The 24,796-nt window shown below is 40.2% G+C and overlaps 1 protein-coding gene across 2 annotated transcripts in view; it reads left to right on the top strand.

The window, feature by feature from the left end:
- The window catches only part of LOC6052604 (protein neuralized), an 85,870-nt gene extending 61,758 nt beyond the window's left edge, over positions 1 to 24,112 (top strand). The window contains exons 1-3 of one of the 2 annotated variants that reach the window (XM_038261962.1): positions 18,940 to 19,642; positions 21,531 to 23,143; positions 23,260 to 24,112. In XM_038261962.1, coding sequence (XP_038117890.1) covers positions 19,507 to 19,642; positions 21,531 to 23,143; positions 23,260 to 23,607 — 2,097 coding nt within the window. In that variant the 5' untranslated portion in view covers positions 18,940 to 19,506 and the 3' untranslated portion in view covers positions 23,608 to 24,112. Of the gene's footprint in view, positions 1 to 18,939; positions 19,643 to 21,530; positions 23,144 to 23,259 lie in introns of those variants that run through there. The other variant, XM_038261963.1, reaches the window with a different exon arrangement.
- Positions 24,113 to 24,796: the final 684 nt, after the last annotated feature.

A 24,796-nucleotide genomic window follows, 5' to 3' on the forward strand; every position in this document is an offset into this window, starting at 1 on the left:
GTTGCAAACTCCTGAAAGTAGGCCTTGAGCGCAAGCGTAGGTCTCGTGCTTATTTTTGTATAGGAAATTCAAGTTTTTATTTTTGAAGGCCAATGGTTTGGGTTAGTTAGTTCAAAAAAGTACCCAGTTGACACAGAATGACCAATATATGTTCTTTTTTCAGTTGAGTAACTAAAAGTGGCTGAGTTTAAAAATGTGGGTTTTTTTTAATGAAAAATACTTTTTTCAGAATTTTGAACACGTCATCAAATCGGGCGTCCAATTTTACTTATAAGTCCTTTTGACAAAAATTTTCACCTCATCACCTTTTTCGGCTGTAAATTATTGTAAAACATGTAATTTTTCTCATGTGTGTGTGTGCACCAACCAAACGGGACCACGCGGCCACTTCTTACAAATTGAGTTGTTTCCATGTATTTTTCTAAGATCTACATTCTATACATGCAAATAACTCGCATAGGCATTTGGAAGGTGTTAGCTCTGCCGAGCTTCGGTGACCCATTTCTACGCTGGCTAGCCGAGCGCGAGGTACTTCAGCTTTATCGACAAGCCCCGCCCTGAAGAACGTTTGCACCAATCGGGTTTATACGTTATTTAGAACTTCCGAACCCTTGTCAAATGGACAAGGACTTAGCGCGTATATAATTGGTAGCAACAGTATTCCTAATTCCAGTTATAGCTCACCAAGTCGCGATGGCCCAGTGGTTAGCATTTTTGCTTACCAATCCAAAGGACGGGGGATCGAACCTCGAATCGAGCGACTTTGATTTTTCGTTCATGTTCAGAGTTAATATTTCCTTAACTTTCTCGTTGGGAGCAGATGGGAATCGAACCCAGGACCATTCGATTACAAAGCGAACGCCGTAACCAGTCAGCCACGGCCGCTCCTTAAAACATGTAATTTTTCTCATGTTCTAAAATTGAAGGGATCGTACCGCCCCTCCATCACAAGATATCAAAAAACGGACCTCGGATTAGTGATCAGGGACAAAAGTTACCCTTTCGGACAATGTTTTATGATAATCGAAGAGGGTTCGGGGCAACTTTTCCCGATTTCGTATGAGTTGGTAGCCAAATATTTGCAATGCTTCAACATTTTTTTATGTAGAAAAATCAAAGCTCTTTTGGGACCAATGGTGACGATGCTCCTTTGGCACCCCTGTCCGGGTTCTTCAAGTCTTTTGCCATCAATTACGCTGAACGTGCGCGCGGGGCTAGCCCTCCTGGGAAACCTCTTCCTCTCTCTCGCCACACCACATCCCTTCTAAGACGATCGATAAAGATGGGTTGCGGGAAATAACATCATCTTTAGTCATCGTCCGCACGACGTTGAGTCACGGCCCGTGGCTGGGGGGACCCGTGGGACCCTGAACGGAAGCCCTGATCCACCGCCGAGGGACAAGATTTATTCGATCTGATTGCCCCGGAGATCGTGGTCTGATTTCCAGTAAGCTTCTAGTCCCCCCCCGTTGACGTGACGTTGGCAAATTTTATAATTTCTCGTGCGCAGTGAAGAAATCTTGGTGCACCCCTGGTGACTGCAAATGGATGCACTTTTACTCCTTCTCAAGCAACCTCAGACGACTCTAAACGACTTAATAAGCAAGAAATGATTCCGTGTTTTCTCATGCAAACTGCGACGACGACGACGACCAAGTGGAACTGCCGTCAGTTATAGGTTATGAGACGATCGAGCTGAAATGTCCCCGCAGGCGAAACTTGTCGTGGGCACCCTAGTCCCAGCTTAGTACGAGCTTAGAAGCAACAAGCAGCAAAAAAAAAAATCAATCACCACTGGATTGCACCTCTAAGTCGTTCATTAAAATATTTTCCCATGCATACGTTTTGCTGGGTAAACAACACACAAACGGCTTGAACCCCCTCATGGGGGGGTTAGAGTGGGGGAGCGATGGAGGCGCGGAATTGGGGCCAGGTTAAGGTAAAAGGCCCAGGTGGAAGCGGCGAAGAAAGGTGACTTGGGGGCTACTCTGTCTCGCTTGCACACACACACAAACTCTCTTTCACAAACGTTAAACGTATCTCTTAATATTCCATGGTCTGATGGCTCGCGGTTTGTCGCTCGTCTTTCGCAGTCCCCACGCTGGTGACGGGTAAAAGTGATAGGGATGATCAAGTCGTATTAAAAAGAAAAAATATTTCCAATCTTAATCTCAATATCTCTACGGGTAATTCTCTACGAAACGGGGAAAGTTGCCCCGACTCCTCTTCGATTTGCGTAAAACTTTGTCCTAAGGGATAACTTTTGTCTCTGATCACGAATCCGAGACCCGTTTTTTGATATCTCGTGACGGAGGGGCGGTACGACCCCTTCAATTTTTGAGCATGCGAAAAAATAGATGTTTTTCAATAATTTGCAGCCTGAAACAGTGATGAGATAGAAATTTGGTGTCAAAGGGACTTTTATGTAAAATTAGCCGCCCGATTTGATGGCGTGCTCAGAATTCCGAAAAAACGTATTTTTCATCGATAAAAACACTAAAAAAGTTTTAAAAATTCTCTAATTTTCCGTAACTCGACTGTAAAAATTTTTGGAACATGTCATTTTATGGGAAATTTAATGTACTTTTCAAATCTACATTGACCCAGAAGGGTCAGTTTTTCATTTAGAACAACAGTTTTCATTTTAAAATTTCGTGTTTTTTTAACTTTGCATGATTATTTTTTGGAGTGTAACAATGTTCTACAAAGTTGTAGAGCAGACAATTACATAAATTGTAATATATAGACATAAGGGGTTTGCTAATAAACATCACGAATTATCGCGATTTTACGAAAAAAAGTTTTGAAAAAGTTACTTTTTGCGTTTCTCTTTGTTTCGTCATCCGTGTCTGTCGCGGGTAACCATGAAGGCCATGATCAACGACGACCAACATTTTTTCGTAAAATCGCAATAACTCGTGATTTTTATTAGCAAACCCCTTATGTCTATATATTATTTTTTTGTAATTTTCTGCTCTACAACATTGTAAAACATTGTTAAACTCTAAAAAATAACCCTGCAAAGTTAGAAAAAACACGAAATTGTAAAATTAAAAATTTTGTTCTAAATGAAAAAATGAACCTTCTGGGTCAATGTAGATTCGAAAAGTACATTAAGTTTCCCATAAAATGAGAGAATTTTTAAAACTTTTTTAGTGTTTTTTCGATGAAAAAATACGTTTTTAAGGAATGCTGAGTAGGGCATCAAATCGGGCGTCTAATTTTACATAAAAGTCCCTTTGACACCAAATTTCTATCTCATCACCGTTTCAGGCTGCAAATTATTGAAAAACACCTCTTTTTTCGCATGTTCAAAAATGGAAGGGGTCGTACCTCCCCTCCGTCACGAGATATCAAAAAACGGACCTTGGATTCGTGATCAGAGACAAAAGTTACCCCTTAGGACAAAGTTTCACGCAAATCGAAAAGGGTTCGGGGCAACTGCTGTGTGAGTTGGCGGAGAATTACCCCTACTTCACATCGATACTTTATAAATGTTTATGTTTAGTCTTAAACTTTAGCAATTTTGTTTTTTTTTCGTACTTTTTTTGATTCCATAATTATGCAATAATTCCTTCAATACCGTAAACTGGGGTCAATCGGGACACATGGGGCGAATTGGGACAGCAGTTTTAACCATGTTGGAGCACAATATTTTAATTTTTCTGGTTGGTTTCTGTTAGAAGAAACTTAGACCAACAAAATGTGTACATTCCGTTTTCAAATTTAAAAGCTTTAAGTACTCTAAAACTGCTGTCCCGATTCGCCCCAGATTACGGTATCTATTATAAGTGTATCACACAGCTGAAATCAACTTTTTCGCTCTTGTTTTTACTTTTAGGCAAAGATATATGGCCAAGAATAAATGATTAAGGGTCTTTTCATATGTTATGGTAAAATTAAACAATGTGAAATGTTTTTTTTGTCAGGTAAAATAAAGTTTTGTTTTGTGTTGCACACATTTTATCATTTCAAAAACTACGGGAAATATCGATATATTTTTGAATTCATCCCCTGAAGTACTCTTAACCAAACTATGCACAACAAAATTTGACTAATTATACAAACAGATTGCTGCAGGATTGGATCCGTAGGTTTGACATTTTAGAAATAAGAAGACAACAACTTCCTTGGTTGCTGTGCACCCTTATGTATTTTTTCAGACTGTAAGGCCATTGCAAATTTTATTTCAAGATTTTGTCCAATTGCCGCAAAAAAATCAGGGGGCAAAAAAATTGCTGAAGATTAAAATTTATGTACTTCGAAAAAAAAATCAGGTACAGGTAAAACAGGTACTTCGAATAATCGAATCACAGTTATCGCCAAAGTGATTAAGATTTTTTTTAAATTAAAAAATAGCGGTTTTGAAATAAAAAAATACATTTTGTAGTTTAATTTCATGATTCGATTATCCGAAGTCCCATTCAAACGGATAACCGAACTTCGGGTAATCGAAACTTAGGATAATGGAGGTTTCAGATAGCTCAGTCTCGACTGTATTTTTAGACTTTTTGCAAATTTTCAGTTTAGAAAAAGACATAAATTTTATGAAAAAAAAAAGTTTTCGGTAATAGCATAACTGTAATAATGTAAAAAGCATAGCGATATTTTTTGCTTCAAAATTTTGAAGGTTTGGCTTGACATTTGAAATTTAGTGTTTCAGCCTAATTATTTTCTGTGATGTCCTAAGTATTATCTACGACTTTACCGAATATACCAAATCGATCAGAAAATCGGTTCTTAAGTTAAAGATTTGCCCAAATTGTATCTGAACTTGTATGTTCTAACGAATGATACTTTTTTTTTCTTTGGTCATAGAAAAAGTACACATTTGCAAAAAAAAATGCTCATTATTAGAATAGTTGCTCATAAATAAACGATATTGTCTGTGGTAGAGAAATTTGCCAGCCCCGCGATTCCCAGTAAATTTGGTCGAGACTTCGAGAATTATGATACTCCCAAATATTTAAACAAATTAAAATATATGCGACATTGGAGGGGTTAATTTTGCACAGAGAAAATAATATGTAGTCATTTTACCAATTCAAAAAGTTTAAAAGTAAAGTTTTAATTATGACACGACCAAAGCTTACATTAAAAAATATTAGCTTTGACGGCCCAGAAATTTAAAAAAAAAACATTGGTTGTTAAAGGAAGTTTACCTCTTCTACGTTATTTTCTATAAAAAATCCTTCTGATTTGTTGAGTTAAGAAGTGCGAAAAAAACAAAGAAATTTAGCAATTCAAAAACATTTTTTATTTACATTTAATGGATGTTTGAAAATTATGAATAAAATGAATTAATATTAAATATTAATTTCTCTTAGACGAACAAAAAAATCACACAATTGCTTAAAAAATTGATTCCAGATCATCCCTACACTCTCCGGCTCCAAATCAGAGTTTCACACTCCCTACACGTGCTCTCACCCCCGCGCCATTACTTTGGATCTCCAGATTTGTTCTCTTCTTCTTCAACTTTTTGTTTCACGTAAAGCCATCGTCGTCGCAGTCGGTTCCACGCGATCGCCGTCCACTGATTACGGCCGCTCTGGTACGGATTGCGTTTGTACCGTGTTGGGGGGTGATTTTGTATCTTTAAGTTATTATTTATTATTTGACCAATTGGTTTGTTTTAAATTTTACTATAAAAGTTTGTATTACAAACCAACTCCGACTCACGGCCCTTCGGTAGATACGGTTCAGTGAGCATCATCGTCCTCGTCATCAACGCCACAATCATCGCCACCAGGTTGGCCCCGTTGGGTGGCAAACTGGGAAAGGGGAGGGTGGCCTTTGAGGCAAGCGATGGTGCAAATCACGATCGCATCATCAACGAACCGTGCAACATGGGAGCACAGTTGGAGGGGGCGCAGAAGAGGCCCGGGGGGGGGGGGGGGGAGTTTGGGCTATCCCAAACAAGAGAGACACTGAGAGACTCTCTTGAACGGAGGAGCAAAAAACCGACAACAACAATAAGCGACGAACCCTGCTCGTGATTTTCGTGGATTTGCTCCCACCGCGGAAAGAGAGTGTAAAATCTCAGCTGGAATTGCTTTTTTTGTGAGAGGTTTGTTTTTTCAAGGGAGCCTCCCCCTCCCAACCCTCTTGGCGCCCGATCCTCGCCGTTGGATATTATGTTCTTTTATTTATTTATTGGAGAAACATAAATGCAACTCTTTGTTTGTGCCAGCGCGAGGAGTGAGGCGCTTCTTTCCAACTGGGCACCGAGCTCGGTGGGTGATGGAGCAGAGTGTGGGAGAGGAAAAGAGCTGAGTGGTCCCACGAGCCAGCCTGCCAAGTACCGTACGTACTGCAATCAGAGATGTAAAAGGCTTAATTATGTGATTTTCCAAATTTTTCATCTCGATTACTACATTGGCTACACTGATTCACTAATCAAAATTGAAATCTATAACTAAATTAAGACCAAATTTGAGGTATACAGATACAAACTTGTTTTACTAATGAACTTGTGTGTTAAACTTATGTATTATTTACAGTTAAATTCATTTTTTATGAAATTAATTGTGTAAATATTTAAAGAACTTTCTATAAGCGTCTTTTGTCACTTCCAAATAATGATAACTAGTTTTTTTTTTGTTTTTTTTTTTTTAATATTAATTAAAAAGGTACTCAAATCAAATTTTATTTCTATTATCATTTAATCAAATTTGATTTTTTAATGATTTATTTTTTAACTGAGAACATGTTCCGAGTACCTTAAACCGACGCGACATTGGTAAGTTGAAGTGTTATTGAAACAGATATCTGGGTAATTCTCTACCAACTCACACGAAATCGGGAAAAGTTGCCCTGACCCCTCTTCGATTTGCGTGAAACTTTGTCCTAAGGGGTAACTTTTGTCCCTGATCTCGAAACCGAGGTCCGTTTTTTGATATCTTGTGACGGAGGGGCGGTACGACCCCTTCCATTTTTGAACATGCGAAAAAAGAGGTGTTTTTCAATAATTTGCAGCGGGACCATCCATAAACCACGTGGACACTTTTTTGGGAATCTGTTACCCCCCTCCCCCCCCCTCGTGAACAATTGTCCATACAAAAAAAAACTTTTTGTATGGATCGTGGACAATCGCCTTATCCCCCTAAAGTGTCCACGTGGTTTATGGATGGTCCCAGCCTGATACGGTGATGAGATAGAAATTTGGTGTCAAAGGGACTTTTATGTAAAATTAGACGCCCGGTTTGATGGCGTACTCAGAATTCCGAATAAACGTATTTTTCATCGAAAAAAACACTAAAAAAGTTTAAAAAATTCTCCCATTTTCCGTTACTTGACTGTAAAAATTTTTGGAACGTGTCATTTTTTGGGAAATTTAATGTATTTTTCGAATCTACATTGTCCCAGAAGGGTCATTTTTTCATTTAGAACAAAATTTTTCATTTTAAAATTTCGTGTTTTTTCTAACTTTGCAGGGTTATTTTTTAGAGTGTAACAATGTTCTACAAAGTTGTAGAGCAGACAATTACAAAAAATTCAATATATAGACATAAGGGGTTTGCTTATAAACATCACGAGTTATCGCGATTTTACGAAAAAAAGTTTTGAAAAAGTTACTTTTTGCGTTTCTCTTTGTTTCGTCGTCCGTGTCTGTCGCGGGTGACCATGAATGGCCATGATCGATGACGACCAACTTTTTCAAAACTTTTTTTCGTAAAATCGCGATAACTCTAAAAAATAACCCTGCAAAGTTAGAAAAAACACGAAATTTTAAAATGAAAAATTTTGTTCTAAATGAAAAAATGACCCTTCTGGGACAATGTAGATTCGAAAAGTACATTAAATTTCCCATAAAATGACATGTTCCAAAAAATTTTACAGTCGAGTAACGGAAAATGGGAGAATTTTAAAACTTTTTAGTGTTTTTTCGATGAAAATACGTTTTTCGAATTCTGAGTACGCCATCAAATCGGGCGTCTAATTTTACACAAAAGTCCCTTTGACACCAAATTTCTATCTCATCACCGTTTCAGGCTGCAAATTATTGAAAAACACCTCTTTTTTCACATGTTCAAAAATGGAAGGGGTCGTACCGCCCCTCCGTCACGAGATATCAAAAAACGGACCTCGGATTCGTGATCAGGGACAAAAGTTACCCCTTAGGACAAAGTTTCACGCAAATCGAAGAGGGGTCGGGGCAACTGCTGTGTGAGTTGGCGGAGAATTACCCATCTAAAATATCTTCAAATTTATAGGCATTTTCGGTTCAACTTTTTTTTTTGAAACTGTGGGTAGCACCAAAATTTCATATACATATTTTTAAAATTTCTAATTTTCTATAGAATTTGGTAAAACTTTGATCTTTTGAATAACGCAACCTAAAATTTATTTACATTTTTTTCATAAAGTTAATAAACTTAGCTAAAAAATATTTAATAGTTTTTAAAGGCAAAACACAAAAAAAGAAACCCTTCTTATGATCAATTTGACGTCATTAATTTAATTTGCTAACTTTTAGGCTGACATTTGTGAGAAGGGACTGTCCATAATCCACGTGGACACTTTTTTGGAAAATATTTTATAGCTTGCACGATTGTTAACTATATACTCCAAGCACATTTTTTATTTGAAAACCTTAGATTGGGAAAGACATAAAACTTAGTTTCGCTCTAAAATCATTGATATTTTGTAGCTAAGGTGTATTTTTGGATGGTTGAGTATCACCTTCTTTTATGATGTAATTTTACCTCAATTTAGACTGAAAAAGTGACATTACACCAGAAAAGTGGTAAAATTACGCATTACTAGAGGTAAAATTACAATTTTTTTTTCTGACATAAAAGATGTACCTCTTCTCAGATGAAATATTACCATGATTACTTTACTGTGTTGCCAAAACAGTAGTTTTAATAAACCGGCTGATTTTCAGTTTTTTTTGTGTGTGAACTGTGCAATAAAGTGACCTAGATTGCCATGTTCCGTGGAGGAAACTGAACCTTCCAGAAAATAGTCTTCGCGAGAACATTAGGAAGACAGGAATGCTTGACAAAACAGTCAACAGTTGTGTAAATTTGAAAGGTTTTTTTAAGGTTTGTAATATCCCTTTTATAGTGTAATATTAGAATATTACCTTAATTTTTGAGGAAAAATTGCAAAATGTGTTATATTACACAATTCCTGAGATAAAATTACCTATCTCCTACACAGCAAAAAATCCTATGGTAAAATCGCATGCAAAAGCATGCACATCACCTTCGTGAAAATAAACACTTAATCAGAGGCGTCGTGTCCACCTGTTCAACCTGTTCATAGGACAGGTGATCATTTTGATTTCTTTCTGAAGAAAGAATTAAAATATGTTCATCAAAATAATTGAACGAACACGCCAATTCTTCTTGGAACCATGAAATAGCCAAGCGCATTCGTATCATAGAGCGTCAATGAAAATTCTCCCAAGCAGCCGCCAACCTGTTCGTTCCATGCACGAGTTCCCATACAACGCATCCAAAAATACACAGAAAGACCCCGCTATTTGTACACGCTGGACGGTATGAATGTGGTAGTTCAGGGTGTGCATGAAAGCTTTTGCACAGTCGACATACAAGCGCGCGAGCCGAGACACGAGCAGGGAGAGAGCAAAATCTGGAGTTTTCTCTCTCTTTAAACTTTGCTCTCTCCTGCTCGCGTCTCGGCTCGCGCGCTTTTATGTCGACTGTGCAAAAGCTTTCATGCACACCCTGAATTACCACATTCATACCGTCCAGCGTGTACAAATAGGGGGGTCTTTCTGTGTATTTTTGGATGCGTTATATGGGAACTCGTGCATGGAGAAATACGAACAGGTTGGCGGCTGCTTGGGAGAATTTTCAGTGCGCGTTAGAATTTCATTGAGAGCTTTATGGATACGAAAGCGCTTGGCTGTTCCATGATTCTAAGACAATTTGGCGTGTTGGCTCAAATATTTTTGTAAAACTTTTTTAATTGTTATAAATAGTAAAACGGCATGTTGCTTCCAAAAAGCGTTTTCAACTGAAATAAAGTAATAAATAGCTCAGTTAAGTGAGCAAGCACTTTCATCGACAGATTTGCAAAATAATTTGGAAGAAAATAGAACAAAATCTTTAACCTACCAAGCATACAATAATTTCTTTTACATGTTGTTTGTCCAAAAACAAAAATCAAAATAAAACTGTCGTAATAATGTGTACTTGGTTTGAATTCTTGAGTTTTGATCGTTTAAATTTTTTTGGGAAAATTTTATAAAGTTATGTTTTTTATTTTATTTTTTTGTAGATTTTCATAATTTTCATCGATATTAATTCCCTCTAGTTTTTTAGGAAAAATTTGAAGAGAAACGTAAAATACAATGTTTATGGCCTAATTGTTTTGGAATGGTCAACGTCCGGTATTTTTGCTTAGCGAGAATTGAGAATAATGATTTTTTTGCTCTTATCTAATCCAATGGAACATAAGAGAAGTCATTCTGAAGAAAACTCCAGGTAAAAAATTGTGGTTGGATTACGCCTCAAGTTTTGATTTAGTTTTTTATTTACAAAACAAGCTAATTATAGAAAACTACAATGTAAAAAGCATATCAATTTTACACTTCTTGAACAATAATAATTGCTGTAATTTGAAAGAGTTACTATTTCAATAAAAATCATGTGATCAACAGTTCACACAACAATATTGCTCATCATCAATTTTTTTTATTATGTATAAAAGATATTTTTTAAATATGATTGAGCTAAAAAACTTGAAAATTACAAAAAAGATTGTTTGAACAGGTATACATTTTGGCCACGCGTCGCCTCTGCACTTAATATTACACACTGCATGTACAATTTTTGCAAATACATAAAAAAGTCGCAACCGACGGGATTCAAACCCAGCACCAACAGTAAGGACTGGCGCCTTAGACCACTCGGCCATCATACCGATGATAAATTGTAAGAATAAACGCATATATGAACTTGACATTTCGGTCAAGTAGGTTTCTCTAACTGATGGGCTACATATTTCAGGGTGTAAAATCACATAACATTTTTTTTAGCTGTGTAATGGATACATCTTTTTGCTATAATAGTTTAGAAAAGATGTACCCTTTTCTAGTTGAAATTTTATCTCAGAAAATTTGTAATGTCATGCAATTTTTTCTATTCTTACTTCATATAATATGTAATTTTTATTTTTCCTTAAATTAAAGTAATATTACATAATAAAATAAGTAATACTAAACTTACTAAATTGACATTTTTTTTACAGTGAACTGCACTATTTTCAATACCTTTTTTTAATTATTTTATTTTCATTACGTAGCTTTTACCAACATTGTAAGGAGATTCTTATGAACAGCAATATGTGTATGAAAATGCAACCTGTTCAGGAAATTTTGACAAATTAGAGAAACAATCAAACAAGATTTTGAAAACATGTTTTACAAGAAAACAAATTTCAATATTGGTAGACATAGAAGAAATTTCCTGATGTGGATAAAGAAACATAACTTTTGTTTGACCTAGTTAGACATTGACAATTTTGCTGCGGGCCATACAGAACATCTTGGTGGGCCGCATGCAATCCGCGGGTTGCAGTTTTGTGAACACTGCTTTGTACAACCAGCTTGATTACTTTTTTGTTGAAATTGACGAGTGTCAAGAATTTTGTTTTTTGATATTTTATATAGATTGGTGTCGAAAATACTTTTTTTTGCAATTCCGTCGTGAAACTACTTACTTTTCCTGTCATTCTTGAACGAGGAAATAGCCTACTTTTCTGTACCAAAAATAACAGAATCGAATAGCAACACTTTTCAAAATAAATGCTGAAAAGTTCTACTTTTCCTCTTTTTGCAACAAGTTGAATACAATTTAAGAGATTTTTTACTACCTTATTCAAAATAGCATTCGAACGTGCCTGACAAATTTTGCCAACACTGCCGGTGCGGCTCAACTTCTCGCACATCTCGGATCGCATCTCGTGGCCCCGTACTACGACCTATAGCCCACCAAACCCACATCCAAGCGGAGCTTCGTTCAGGTATCCCAAGGCACGGGGAGCAGCTTTTTTGCTGTACAAATAGGTGTATTAACAATCGTTTAAAAGTGAATCATCCTCTCGCGCCTCGTCGCCCATTCATGCCGGTTAAGAGGTTTTTGGGACGCGCCTGACTTTACCGCTCACGTACCTACCGAGGTTTGTTCAAGTCTACGCAAGTCCATAAGTACACAGGCGCGCGCGATGTGAAATTAGCATGCCCATATCTACCACCAAAGGTTCGCTGCGGTTTGGATTGGAATCGCTGAGGGTTTTAACTTCTCTTTTATTCTCGTTTTTTTTTCTTTTCGAGAAAGAGAAATTATTTCTACACCTTGCCTATTTACCAAAATTGAATGGAATTTAAATATGCACACGCTTAAGGGGGTTGGGAGCTGCCTGACTGCCTGACTGACTTAACTAGGTATCGCTAGCCACTCTTGGGCATAATTGCTTTCCAAGTTCCCCAAGTCCCCCAAGACTCGTGTAGGTGGATGACGACGCGTCGCTTTGGAGAGTGTGAATTGGCCAAGGAATGTGTCGAATTGAGGCGGCCTCAGACGGCTACGGTGTGTAATTTCTGGGAAATGAGGGAGTCGTTGGTATTTTACTGTGCTGCTGCAATATTATGCTTCGCCAGTTGAACCTGTCGCGGTTGATGCCGTGAGAACGACTTCTGGCTGGATGCTAAACCCCAGCCCATCAGGTTCGCGGAACAATACCAGATTCCATGGTCGTCACGACGGCGACGACGATGATGATGACGATGAGCGGAGTAGGTCGCGGAAGAGTTTGGAGATGATTAACGGGGTGCGCGGTCGGGTTGTCGTACTTGGGATGGGTTTACTTTATTTTCCGGAGTTGTTTGCATATTGGAAACAAGTTTTCTTCTTTAAAATTAACACTTTTTCATAACACTTTGTTTGAAGGTTCAATATTGAATAAAATATTAAATTTGCTGATTTTGTTTCTGGACAATTTGAAAAAGAATAATATTTTTTCAGTTTAATTTTATTGCAATTTTATTTTTTTTTAATTTTAATTAATTTTAATCTGTAACAAGATTGGTGGTTTGAACTTGTATAAGCCCATATATTAATGCCAGAAAATTCTGGCAGTTCTTCCGTTGATAGTTAAGAGCGAGTTTTTCACCAATGTGTAACAGGTCGTATCGAGGTGTTCCGATTTGGATGAAACTGTAGCGTTTGTTTGTCTATACATGAGATGAACTCATGTATATGAAGTGGGGTAAAACGGGCATTGAAGTTTGAGGTCCAAAAAACATAAAAAATCTTAAAATTGCTCGCATTTCCGTAAAACTCCATCATTTCCAACTCTGTTAGATGCATTCGAAAGGTCTTTTGAAGCACTTCAAAATGAGCTATAGACATTCAGGATTGGCTTAACTTTTTCTCAAAGCTTTTGCAAATTACTGTTAATTGAAGTTGTAAATTTGATTTAAAAAATAATTAAATAAAACATTTTTGAAAAAAAGAAATAGATCTTATTTACTCTGTGATCAATACGTCAAATGCTGTATCAAGTAGGTGAAAACCTGTTTTACCCCTAATCCAACAAATTGTTAAAAAATATTTTAATTCATTCTAAATGGCATTTTTTTAATCAAATTTACAACTCCAATACTTCTAACTAACGTGAAATTTTCCGAGGATTCCGGATATGAAAAAATTGAGACCAAAAAGTGCCGCTATGGGAGCCTACAGGGCAAAAACTAACGTTGTAAAAAGTTTGTTATAGAAAAATCGAAAAACTATGAGAAAAACTGCGATTGGCCAAAAAGTTATTACCGTAGGCTTATAGTCCATGAAATTCCCTAACTTTTGACCTATGGGAGTATGGGTGTTGGAGGCTGTTGCAAAAAGATATTAAAGTTTAAAAAAAATCAATTTTTAACAGTAATTTGCAAAAGCTTTGAGAAAAAGTTAAACCAATCCTGAATGTCTATAGCTCATTTTGAAGTGCTTCAAAAGACCTTTCGAATGCATCTAACAGAGTTCGAAATGATGGAGTTTTACTGAAATGCGAGCAATTTTAAGATTTTTTATGTTTTTTGGACCTCAAACTTCAATGCCCGTTTTACCCCACTTCCCTTTGCCGTAGAGGGCTCATATTTGGCATGAGTTCATCTCATGTATAGACAAACAAACGCTGAAAGTTTCATCCAAATCGGAACACCTCGATACGACCTCTAGAACAAACCGAGCAATATTTACAAATACTGCCTCTTAAATGAATTTTCTATTCAATTTACTTTTTACACAAAATGTGTGTAAAATTACATTAAGATGAGGTAATATTACCTTCCAAATCCCTATTTTTTATATTTGTAAAAGAGTCATTCTCCGTTAACTCACACAGCCGTTTCCCCGACCCCGGAGGAGCGGAACGACCCCTTCAATTTTTAAACATGCGGAAAAAAAGTGTTTTTCAATAAATTGCGGCTCAAAATGGTTATGAGATAGAAATTATGCGTCAAAGGATTTTTAATGTAAAATTGGACGCTCGACTTAAAGACGTACTCAAAATTCCGAAAATACGTATTTTTTTATAAGAAAAAGTACAAAAATTATTTTTAAAACGTTGCCGTTTTTCTTTACTCATCTGTAAAAAATCGAGAACCAAGTCATTTTGTAAAAAAATGAATGTACATTTTTGAAGAAGAGTATTTTTTCGTTAAGAACAATTACTTTTTTTATTTCAAAATTTCGTGTTTGTTGTTAAAAATTGTAGAGTAGACAATTGTATAAAAATATAGGGTTGAATTGTAACCATCACCACATATCGCGATTTTACGAAATAAAAAGCTTTAAAAATTAAAAAATGTTCTGGAATGTAAAGGTGACAAGCACTGACGTCTTATTTTTCATCCCATTTCGTTGCACTTTTTCAAGATGAGATGAACTTTCAGCTTGTTTTGTCTAAAAACAGATAAATACCGAGAAAGTGATGTTCGTGAGAAACATCAGAAATCAACTCCATGCAACACACTGTACCCTTTTGAAGCGCATATTTTTGCACTTCCCAATAGAACCCGACCCGACCAAGTCATCCTCATCTGTTTCCAAGAAAGCAGGAAAAAACACAGCACAACTATTGCATCAATTAGCTTTCATGACCGTTTGTTCCGAAACCGCGCGCTCGCTCGAGAGGAAATAGTAATCGTGAGAAGGTTTCAGTCACCGCCATCACCTCCTCCAACCGCCAACCAATGGGGGGATTTGTAGGTATATGCGCGATCCTAACTGTACCCCCGGTACTTGGCCAAATTACCTGCGCCCTACTCCCTAGAGGCATCTCTTGCTGGCTGTGCTTTTGCTGCCGTTTCGAGAGTTGTAGACTATCATCATCATTACTCAATCCACCTTACGACGAACCTACGACTGGTTGTTTTTTTTTGTAGATATCATGGAGGAAGATCCCATAACCTTTGGCCTTTGACGCTGCTTCTTAGACGACGACGAGGGAAAATTCAAACCATTTTCTATTAAAACATGCGGAGCCTGGAAATTGCTGCCACACGATCTTGAGCACTGGGGTGCCCGTGGAGTCTTGTTGGGGTCTGATATGGTTAAAGATCATTCCTACAGCGAGGATCCAAGAGTTGTTTTATTTAGTAGTGTGGTCCGTTTTTATCTGAAAAACAACTTTGTAGAATGAAGCATTTTTATTAGGATGTTACAAAATGGTCGAATTTTGCGGGCATTTCAGGGCATGATCCCCTAGGTGTACTGAGTCCGAATCCCAAATATGAGCTTGATTGGTTGTCGACCGAGCCGAGTAGCCCAGTGGTAACGCTTCCGCCTCGTAAGTTGTAGATCGGGGTTCAAATCCCGGCTCGGACCAACACAACTGGTGATCTTTTCCCTCCTGGAATCGATTGCTTAGTAAAGGGAAGGTAGTGTATCGTCACAAACTGGACCTTATCACGACACCTTAGGGAGGCGACCTATTAGGGTGTAATATCAAAATTGATTTTCCAGCACAGCATTTTTTCAGTTCCTTTTGGGGTCTTAAACAACTCCCCAAAGGTTGGGAATGATTGGTTTAGTCCTCACTTTGCGCAAAGCGATTCAATTTTCCATATAAATTTGTATGGGAAAAATCATTTTTTTGAATTTTAATAATTAAAAAATCCAAGTTTCACACTGTACTAAAACCGGATTAGTACTCGGATGCTCTGGAAGGTGCTCTACAACTTTCCCGAAGAGAGTAAGATGCTAACTTGCCCATGAAAGAAGATACAGCGTCCTCAAAACTCGTCTAAAACGTGATTTTCGAGCAAAATATACTAGAACAGTGAAAAAGCATACAAAATTTCGCTTTTTTTTGATACCCATATTGCAAATGATGTAAATTTAAGTTCTTAAAAAACGATATTTTGTGATATTTTTTAAAGTATTTATGCTTCGAAACTTGTCATATTAGCGAAAAAACTATAATACAGTACATGATCGGTAACTGGGCTGAGAACGTAGACCAGTCACCAAATACCGCTCACTAACTCGACTGAAGGAAAAATTACAAGGGAACCAACGATGCATAATATTTTTCTAATGAAATATAAAAATTAATGCTACTCAAATTTATTTACAATGCTTACTTTTTATATTTCTTTAATTGTGGCTTATTTTTATTTTTTTTCTATTTTTGATCGCCGAGTATTTTTACTTTCTTTGTGGCTTGGAATCAAATAAAAATTCGAAACAAGTTTTTTATTTATTGAACCTGATTTTTGCATCCATTAACCCCTCGCTCATTTCGGTTTGTTTTGGTTTTCTGACGTTTTCCTTCTTTTTAACTGGGCTACGGCTCAGTTACCGAACAACTAATGTACTCTAAAATAGTGCATGTAAAATTTCGAATCGTGTAATACCCATATTGCGAATTTAAAAAAAAATGAAAAAAAATCGATATTTTGCGATTTGTTTTTGTATTTATGCTATGAAACTTATAGTATCAGCAATCAGCAATTCCCCACAAAAACGGCATGATTCGAAAAAAAGTTCTCCGATCGGGCTCAAAATTTTTCTGGGAGTTCCTTGGCCGTAATAATTAGACACGTATTTTTTGTTTGGCCATTAGGGTGACCTACTTGTTAGGGTGGTCCGAAAATTTTTCGTCATTTTCGCAAAAACTACTTTTTTCAAAAAATCATATCTTCGCGACATTTCATCCGATTTTCGCTGTCTTAGACGCAAAAGACAGTTTGGCTATTTAGGAAAAATAGTAAGAAGTTTCAAAAATCTAGCTTAACATTTGAAAAGGTCGTAATTTCAGCCCGATCGGAGAACTTTTTTTTTTCGAATCATGCTGTTTTCGTGAGGAATTGCTGACATATCAAATAATTATTTTCAAGGAAAACGCTTTGAAAATTCAGCAAAATTTTATTGGATTTAGACAATTTAAAATACTAAAAATTAGTTATCGTAGATAAAGTTATCGCCGATCAATTTATCGCCGATACAATTTTCGGAATAACGATAACGATAACGCTGGATTATCGTTTTCGTCCCGACGATAATTATCGTTATCGTTATCGAACCTCGATAATTTTATCGTTAACAACCTTGCTTATCATAACATGCAACGTTGCTGATTACTCTTATTCGATAGGAAAATTTGTTCTCTGAAATTACTGATGAATTGTATTTTAAAAACTATGCACTTTGTAATTTTTGGGGGCAACAAAAAAAAACGATTTAGCATCATTTTGGATATTTACAAAAAATCAAATTGAAGAAATGATATGTAAATTAATCAATCGTCCAATTTCGTAGAATAAAACCAGATTTTCAAAAAGTATTATAGTTGAAAATGTTTCAAAATAAATTAGAATAATGCATCAATTCCGTAGTAACAGTTCAATAGGGAGAATCTACGTTTGACAACAAGCAGTCTATCCCTTTTGCTCAAGTGACAATTCACGTCAAGTAAGAGGGGGATAGACTGTTTGTTTACAAACGCAAATTCATCCTATTGAACTGTTACTATGGAATTAAATCCAAGCATGCTATAAATAATTCCGTACACAGGGGAATGCATTTTCAATTAATTTCAGCCGTTTGTCTAAATTTCCATTGAAGCTTTGATTTTGTTTTGAAAATTTGTTTTTTGTCCTTTGATTTTTCGGGTCGATTTTGAACATTCACCTGAAAGTTATAGTTTTAGTTACAGTTATGAAAAAGGGAAACCTTATTCCCTTTTTCATAACTGTAACTAAAACTATAACTTTCAGATGAATGTTTGCTGAATGTTTCTAATTCTAGCTGTCTTAACGAGAAACTATGTTAACATTTTCAAGCAATCTGTACAACAATTAGACTTTACTATCCGTTTCAGTCAGTTCTACCTCTATTGAGTTCATTAAAAAAAGAAACATGCATTTCTTAAACTTATCCACAGAATTTGGGAAACCCCCCAATTTCTGATCCAGTCAACGCCGACTGTTATCATTCCCAGCCCCCAGACTGTGGACCACTCTATCGAAGCGAATGCTCCGCGTACATGATCCTCGAATGTTCACACGACTTTTTGAACCCGCCGAGACATTCCGGTATAGTGCTCGGCGCAGCCCGATGTTCCTACGGGGAGAAATGAAGTCGCTTTCTCACCGCGAGTGCGCGCGCGCCCGCGACGGCGTTTTACGACCCGCGATCCGTATGACTTCTTCTAACGCTCTGGAGAGTCAGTTCTTCCCTGCGAAACCTCAGGTATAGAGGACGGCGAAGGAAGGGACTGCAGGCAGGAGGGAAAAACGAGCAGATGGAAACTCTGCTGCACGCAGCCGGCTGCTCCCGCTATGTATTATGCTGCAGTACATAAGAGCAGGGAATAGTGCGGTAGAGCGAGAGAGAGGGCCAGCATAGGCGGCCCTCGCTTCAGCTGGGCTGCGCGAGTCGAAATACGCAGGAGAGCTCGGGTACCGATCGTCAGTTCTGAGCAAGCCGTCCACCGGTGAAGACGTGCGTTCTACCTCTCACAGAGTAGTAGCGTCTTTGGGGAATACTGTAGTTTAAGTTGTTAGTTTATTTTTGGGACATACAGTGTACGTAATAAGTGTGCGTTGATCTACACGGAGATCAGCTCGGAATCAGTCAGTGCATCGTATACGAGAAGAATCCGCTCGAAAGTGCAACAGGAAGTGCCAGTTTGCAAAGCGTGGGAACCAAACCAGCGAACGAATCAATAACCGGGCAGCGATTTCTCGTCATAAATACAGAGAGAGGCCTGCAGCAGTAACGAGAAGAAGGAGTACGTGCCGCGAACAGTCAGTGTGTGGAATCGTTTCGGCGGGGAGAAAGAGTTAAAAGAAAGTCGTTGAAAAACAAACTCGCGATCAGCGCGAAACGAAGAAACTGTTATGTGTGATTAATTCAGTGCGCAGTGATCGTGCGAGTGATTTTTTTTGGATACATTTCGGAACGCAGCAGCTAAAAAGTTTGCCTTAGCGCGCCCACTCTCTAGCTGAGGGGGTGCCAGTTGATCCCTATGGGTGTACTGAACGTGATCGGTTCCGGTGGTGCCGTCGAGCCGAGTTGCAAAAAGCCCAGCAGCGATAACATCTTCTCGCCGATCAAGAACAAGATGAAGGTGCTGAAGAAGATCAAGAAGCGGATGGGACTAGGTTAGTATCGTGTGGGCAGCTGGAGTAGATTCGGATATAGATTCTGGGGATTCTTTAACTAGTGATTTTGAGGATTCTTCAACTAAAGATACTGGAGATTCTTCAGCTAGTAATTCTGAGAATTCTCCAACTTGGGATACTAGAGATTTATTAACTAGTGATTCTGAGGATTCTCCAACTATAGGTGTTGGAGATTCTCTAACTGGTGATTCTGGGGATGCTCAAACTGAAGATTCCGGAGATATTCTTACAAGTAATTTTAAGGTTTCTCTTAAAAGAGATTCCAAAAATCCGTTACAACCGCGTCCCCCGGAATCTTTGCACATGTCCGTGAGCTAACTGCAAGGATTACCTCTAATCCCGAAAAACTCGCGACAGCTGCAGTTTTCCCCCTTCGATTTCCCAAACCGTCGCAGTGTAACGAACTTTTTGCGCTTCCCCTCTCTCTCCAGAGGGAACAAACAAAAAAGAACCCCGACGTTCTAGTTCGTTAACGCTAGGGAGGGAAAAAAACCGAAAAACTTTGTGCAACAGAGGGGAACCCCTTACGCCGTCATTCATGAGCTTATCGAAGCGTACAGTGCTCGCTCGATTGTAACGTCTGGTTGGTTGAACTCAACGGGCTTCTTCCCGGACGACGACGAAGTCGTCGAAAGTGCTCCAGATTTACCGGATGTCACGTACGGCGGTGGCTCCAAGATAGCAGCACATTCCCAAGGTGTCCCCGGACCTCTCAAGCGTACTTCCTGTGGCGTCTGCTCCAACTACTGGGCAGTAATAACAATAACAGCTAATTAATTCCTTCCCCGGCGACGACGTCGCCGTCCAACAAACAACCGCAACGACTGTCTTCAATTTATGTTTTTCCCGCGACGACGATCTGCGCTGCGCGCAACCTCCGATTCCCATCAAATTTTTACTCTGCATCGCTTGCTTCGATCTTGGCGACACGGTGGGAACTCCGCGCCAGATATCTCTACTTATTATGCCGACGCGCAGAATGTCGCGACGAGCCACGTGGCGCGACGGCTAGACGTCGCGCAACCGTTTCTGATTAAAGCTCTTCTTTTGCACGTGATCGCTGCGCGATCGCGGAAATTGGAAAAAAGCGATTTCCACAGCTAATCACGATTCAGTGAGTTTGGAAATTGGTTTTGAAAAAACGTACTTTCTCTTTTTTTTCGAGGTTCGACGGCAGATGTGCAATCGTTGAGTTGTTTCTTGAAGAAACAACCCCTAACAAATCTTTTTTGGGAAAAACCGTTCAGCCGACCCCTAACTTCCTTTCAGCGAAGAAGGACGCGCCGAAAGGAAATCCTCTAGACAAAAAGCAACAAGGGACCGTCGGTCCCTTCGGGACCGGCCTCGGTATTTACATTTTCAATCAGGAGGGGCATCTGCGCGCTCTGTGACGAAGCGATTTTTGCGTAACCTGCGAGGGTGTCGGCGACAGTATTCCAGTCTTGCACAGATGTCTTGGTAATTATAAAGAAGCAAGAGGGGAGGGGAAAGAGCGTCTCAAGGGAGGAATTTTGAAGATCGACAAAAAAAAATGAGTTGAAGAAGGAATTCCTATCGTTTCAAGATCGCTCGAGAGAGCGATCCAATTGAGAACGGAAGGCAACGGTTTCTGGCATAACTACCAAGTTGAGCACGTGTGCGTTGAAGAGAATTACTCGAGAGACGAACGAACTTAAAAAAAAGCTAAAGTGGCATAGGGGAACGTACGTGCACATACGACACAGCCGGCGATCACCGGATGTTGGCGGAGAGAGAAATGATTGTCGGCGACGAGAAAAGAGAGGAAGTCGGACTTCCGACCCCGATTGATCACACCTGCTCGACATTTGAGACGCTAATGGTTTGCTTTTTTCTCCTTTCCTTGCAGCTCCCCGCAGTGCATCGTCCTGTCCCGGTCCGAACAATCTGCCCCCGCTACTGTTTCACACCGTCCACGGCGACAACATTAGGATATCGCGCGACGGTTCCGTCGCCCGGCGGTACGAGTCGTTCTGCAAGGGAATCACGTTCAGCGCGCGGCCCGTGCGCGTCAACGAGCGCGTCTGCGTCAAGTTCACCGACATCTCGAACAACTGGAGCGGCGTGATCCGGTTCGGGTTCACCTGTAACGACCCGGCCTCGCTTCGCGGCAACCTGCCCAAGTATGCGTGTCCCGACCTCACCAACAAGCCCGGCTTCTGGGCGAAGGCGCTCAACGAGCGGTACTGCTACCGAAATAATGTCCTGTTCTACTACGTCTCACCATCGGGGGATGTCCACTTCGGCATCAACGGCGAGGAGAAGGGCATCTTTATCACGGACGTCGACGCACGTGGCCCGCTGTGGGCCGTTATCGACGTGTACGGTAATTCTACCGGTATCGAGTTCCTAGATTCGCGCATCTACATGTTCCAGACGCAACAGCAGCAGCAGCATCAGCACCAGCACCAGCACCATCAACAGCAGCCCGCGCAGCAGCAGTCCTGTGGACGGCGGTCGGTAGATCAGGAGATCGTACCTCACATGGAATCGCTCAGCATCAACCAGCACAACCAGCAGCTGCTGGACGAACGTCCGGCGGCCAGCACGAACGTCATCAGTTCAGCCGCAAGCGTACGGTACAACAGCCCCGCGCCGGGACTTCTACCTCTTCCGTTCCATCCAGTGCGAGGTCGCAACGTCAAGTTCTCCTCGGACCGAACCGTTGCAACGCGCGCCGAAACCGAGTTCTGCCAGGGTTACGTGTTCGCCCCTCGACCGATCAAAATCGGCGAACGGCTCATCATCCAGATCCTGAAAACCGACAACATGTACGTCGGATCGCTTGCCCTCGGTCTGACCTCGTGCGATCCGGCCACGCTGCAGCTCGCCGATCTGCCCGACGACTCCGACCTGCTGCTTGACCGGCCCGAATACTGGGTCGTCAGCAAGGACGTCGCGTCCACGCTGGTTCGTGGCGACGAGCTGTGCTTCTCGATCAACGTCAACGGCGAGGTCTCGATCAGCAAAAACGGTGGCCAACCTTCTGTGATCATGCACATCGACCAGAGCCTGCAGCTGTGGGCCTTCCTGGACGTGTACGGCTCCACCCAGAGCGTCCGCCTCTTCAGCCACGCCATCCCTGCCCCGTCCTCCGCCGCGTCCTGCTCGGCTCTCTACGAACCCCGCGCCATGACCTCCTCAACCAGCCAACGCAGCCTGCAGGTCCAGTCTGTGTCCGCTCAAATCCAACCGAGCTGCAGTTCCTCCGCCAACATCCGCCCGGACATGATCCAGATCAACCCCGGCGGCACCGTCCTCGTGGTCAACCTGCCCCCCACGGACGTCCAAGGCACGTCCTCGCAGCAACAACCCACGATCCAGCAGGCGTCCGCCACGCTCGTGTCACGCGGCGGCCTCCCCAACTCCGCCTCCACGCTGTCCGTCCCGCTGTCCACACTCTCCCTCGCGTCCAACGGATCGTCCACCAGCGAAATTCTGCCCGCATACACCTACCCCGAGGTAAGCTTCCCATCAAAACAAACTCAATTTTTCCTAAAAACAACCCGCCGACGTGCCACCCAAGCACCACCGTTACCAACCAATCTAACAACCACTTCTTCTCTCTCTCCTTCCAGCCTCTTCCCGCGTCCGCCTACTCTGACGCCAGCTGCGCCACCAAGCCCGTCACCAACAGCAGCTACAAAGCCCTGCTAGCCACGGACAACGCCGCCACCTGCTCCTCCACCTCCAGCTACGGGGGCGGCACCGTCGGCCTGACCGCGAACGGCACCGCCATCTACAGCACCACCGGCGTCGACTGCACCATCTGCTTCGAGAAGCCGATCGACTCGGTGCTGTACATGTGCGGCCACATGTGCATGTGCTACGACTGTGCGATCAAGCAGTGGCGCGGCATCGGCGGCGGTCACTGTCCGCTGTGCCGGGCCGTCATCCGGGACGTGATCCGCACGTACAAGTCGTAAGGCGGCGGGGCGGAAGTAGTCATCCGATACCAAAAGTAAGATGCGCGCGCAAAGATGTGCGAACTTCAATTGTGATTTTAATTCCAAAAAGCAAAAAAAGAAAGCTGAAATTCAGCGAGGAGACGGCTCGGGGGAAAGGAAGAGGAATCTTTCGGCATACATTCTGGTCAAAATTATACTTATATTTTATGCGAGTAAATTATACAGTAGTCAAAATTGTCAGCTAGTGGACGCGACGTTAAGGAAACAAGGATTATCAAATTTATTTTCCAAAAAATGTTAGTTTGCTGCGCGGGAGGCAGCGTGACGCGCTGAAAGGAAGCATGCAGAGTTAGGAATTGTTACTAAAAGGGGTCGTTTTCGTTTTGCACTGTCGAAATCGTTGACCAACAAAAGCATTATCTAGTGTGTAAGTTTGTAGAACAAATTTGCTGATCATCAAACCAAAAAAAACATAGAGAAAAGAACGCGCAGTTGATAGTGAGGAATTTGCCAAAAAAAAAAACAAGCGTCACACTTCCAAGCAGCAATCGTAGACCACGTAAGAGTGAGAATCTCCTTTTCAACACACTTTTTACTACAATTGTTTATATTTCATGAAATTGCACATTTATATTCCACATATAAACAAATGACGTATGAGTAAAAAAAAAACTTTGCACGAACTCAAACACACACTCTAATCTTAATTTACAAAATTGATACTTTCTAGTCAAAAAAATAAAAAATGAATTGAAACATAAATCGAGCGCATAAATCGCCAAAGGAAAGTTTAAGGCCAAGTACGGGAGAAGCAAACCCCCGCGGACACACATTAATTTATTAATCTCTCTTGACTTTGTTTCTCAAGCAAGTAATAATCTCAACGGCACGTGCGCATTCTTAGTCTCGCGCTCAGTAGCGGTTTTCGAAAACGAGAGAGAGATGGCATTTTAGAGCAGATAATTATTACTACACATAATCGATAAAGGTTTAGGCATGTAAGCAAATCCAACTACTACTTATTATGTGCTGTACATACGGAAGGAGATGATAGTTGACACTTCTATTAATTTATTGTTATCCCAGGCATTTACAATTAGGACCGTAAAAGTAACAAGCTAAATATTTTTAAAAGTTAGCTGAGAAAAAATCATGAAAAAATACAAAACTCATTGTGCTAAAAATTAAAATATTTGACTTTGTTCTT

The sequence above is a fragment of the Culex quinquefasciatus genome, chromosome 3 (assembly GCF_015732765.1).
Source record: "Culex quinquefasciatus strain JHB chromosome 3, VPISU_Cqui_1.0_pri_paternal, whole genome shotgun sequence".
NCBI classification, from domain to species: Eukaryota; Metazoa; Arthropoda; class Insecta; order Diptera; family Culicidae; genus Culex; species Culex quinquefasciatus.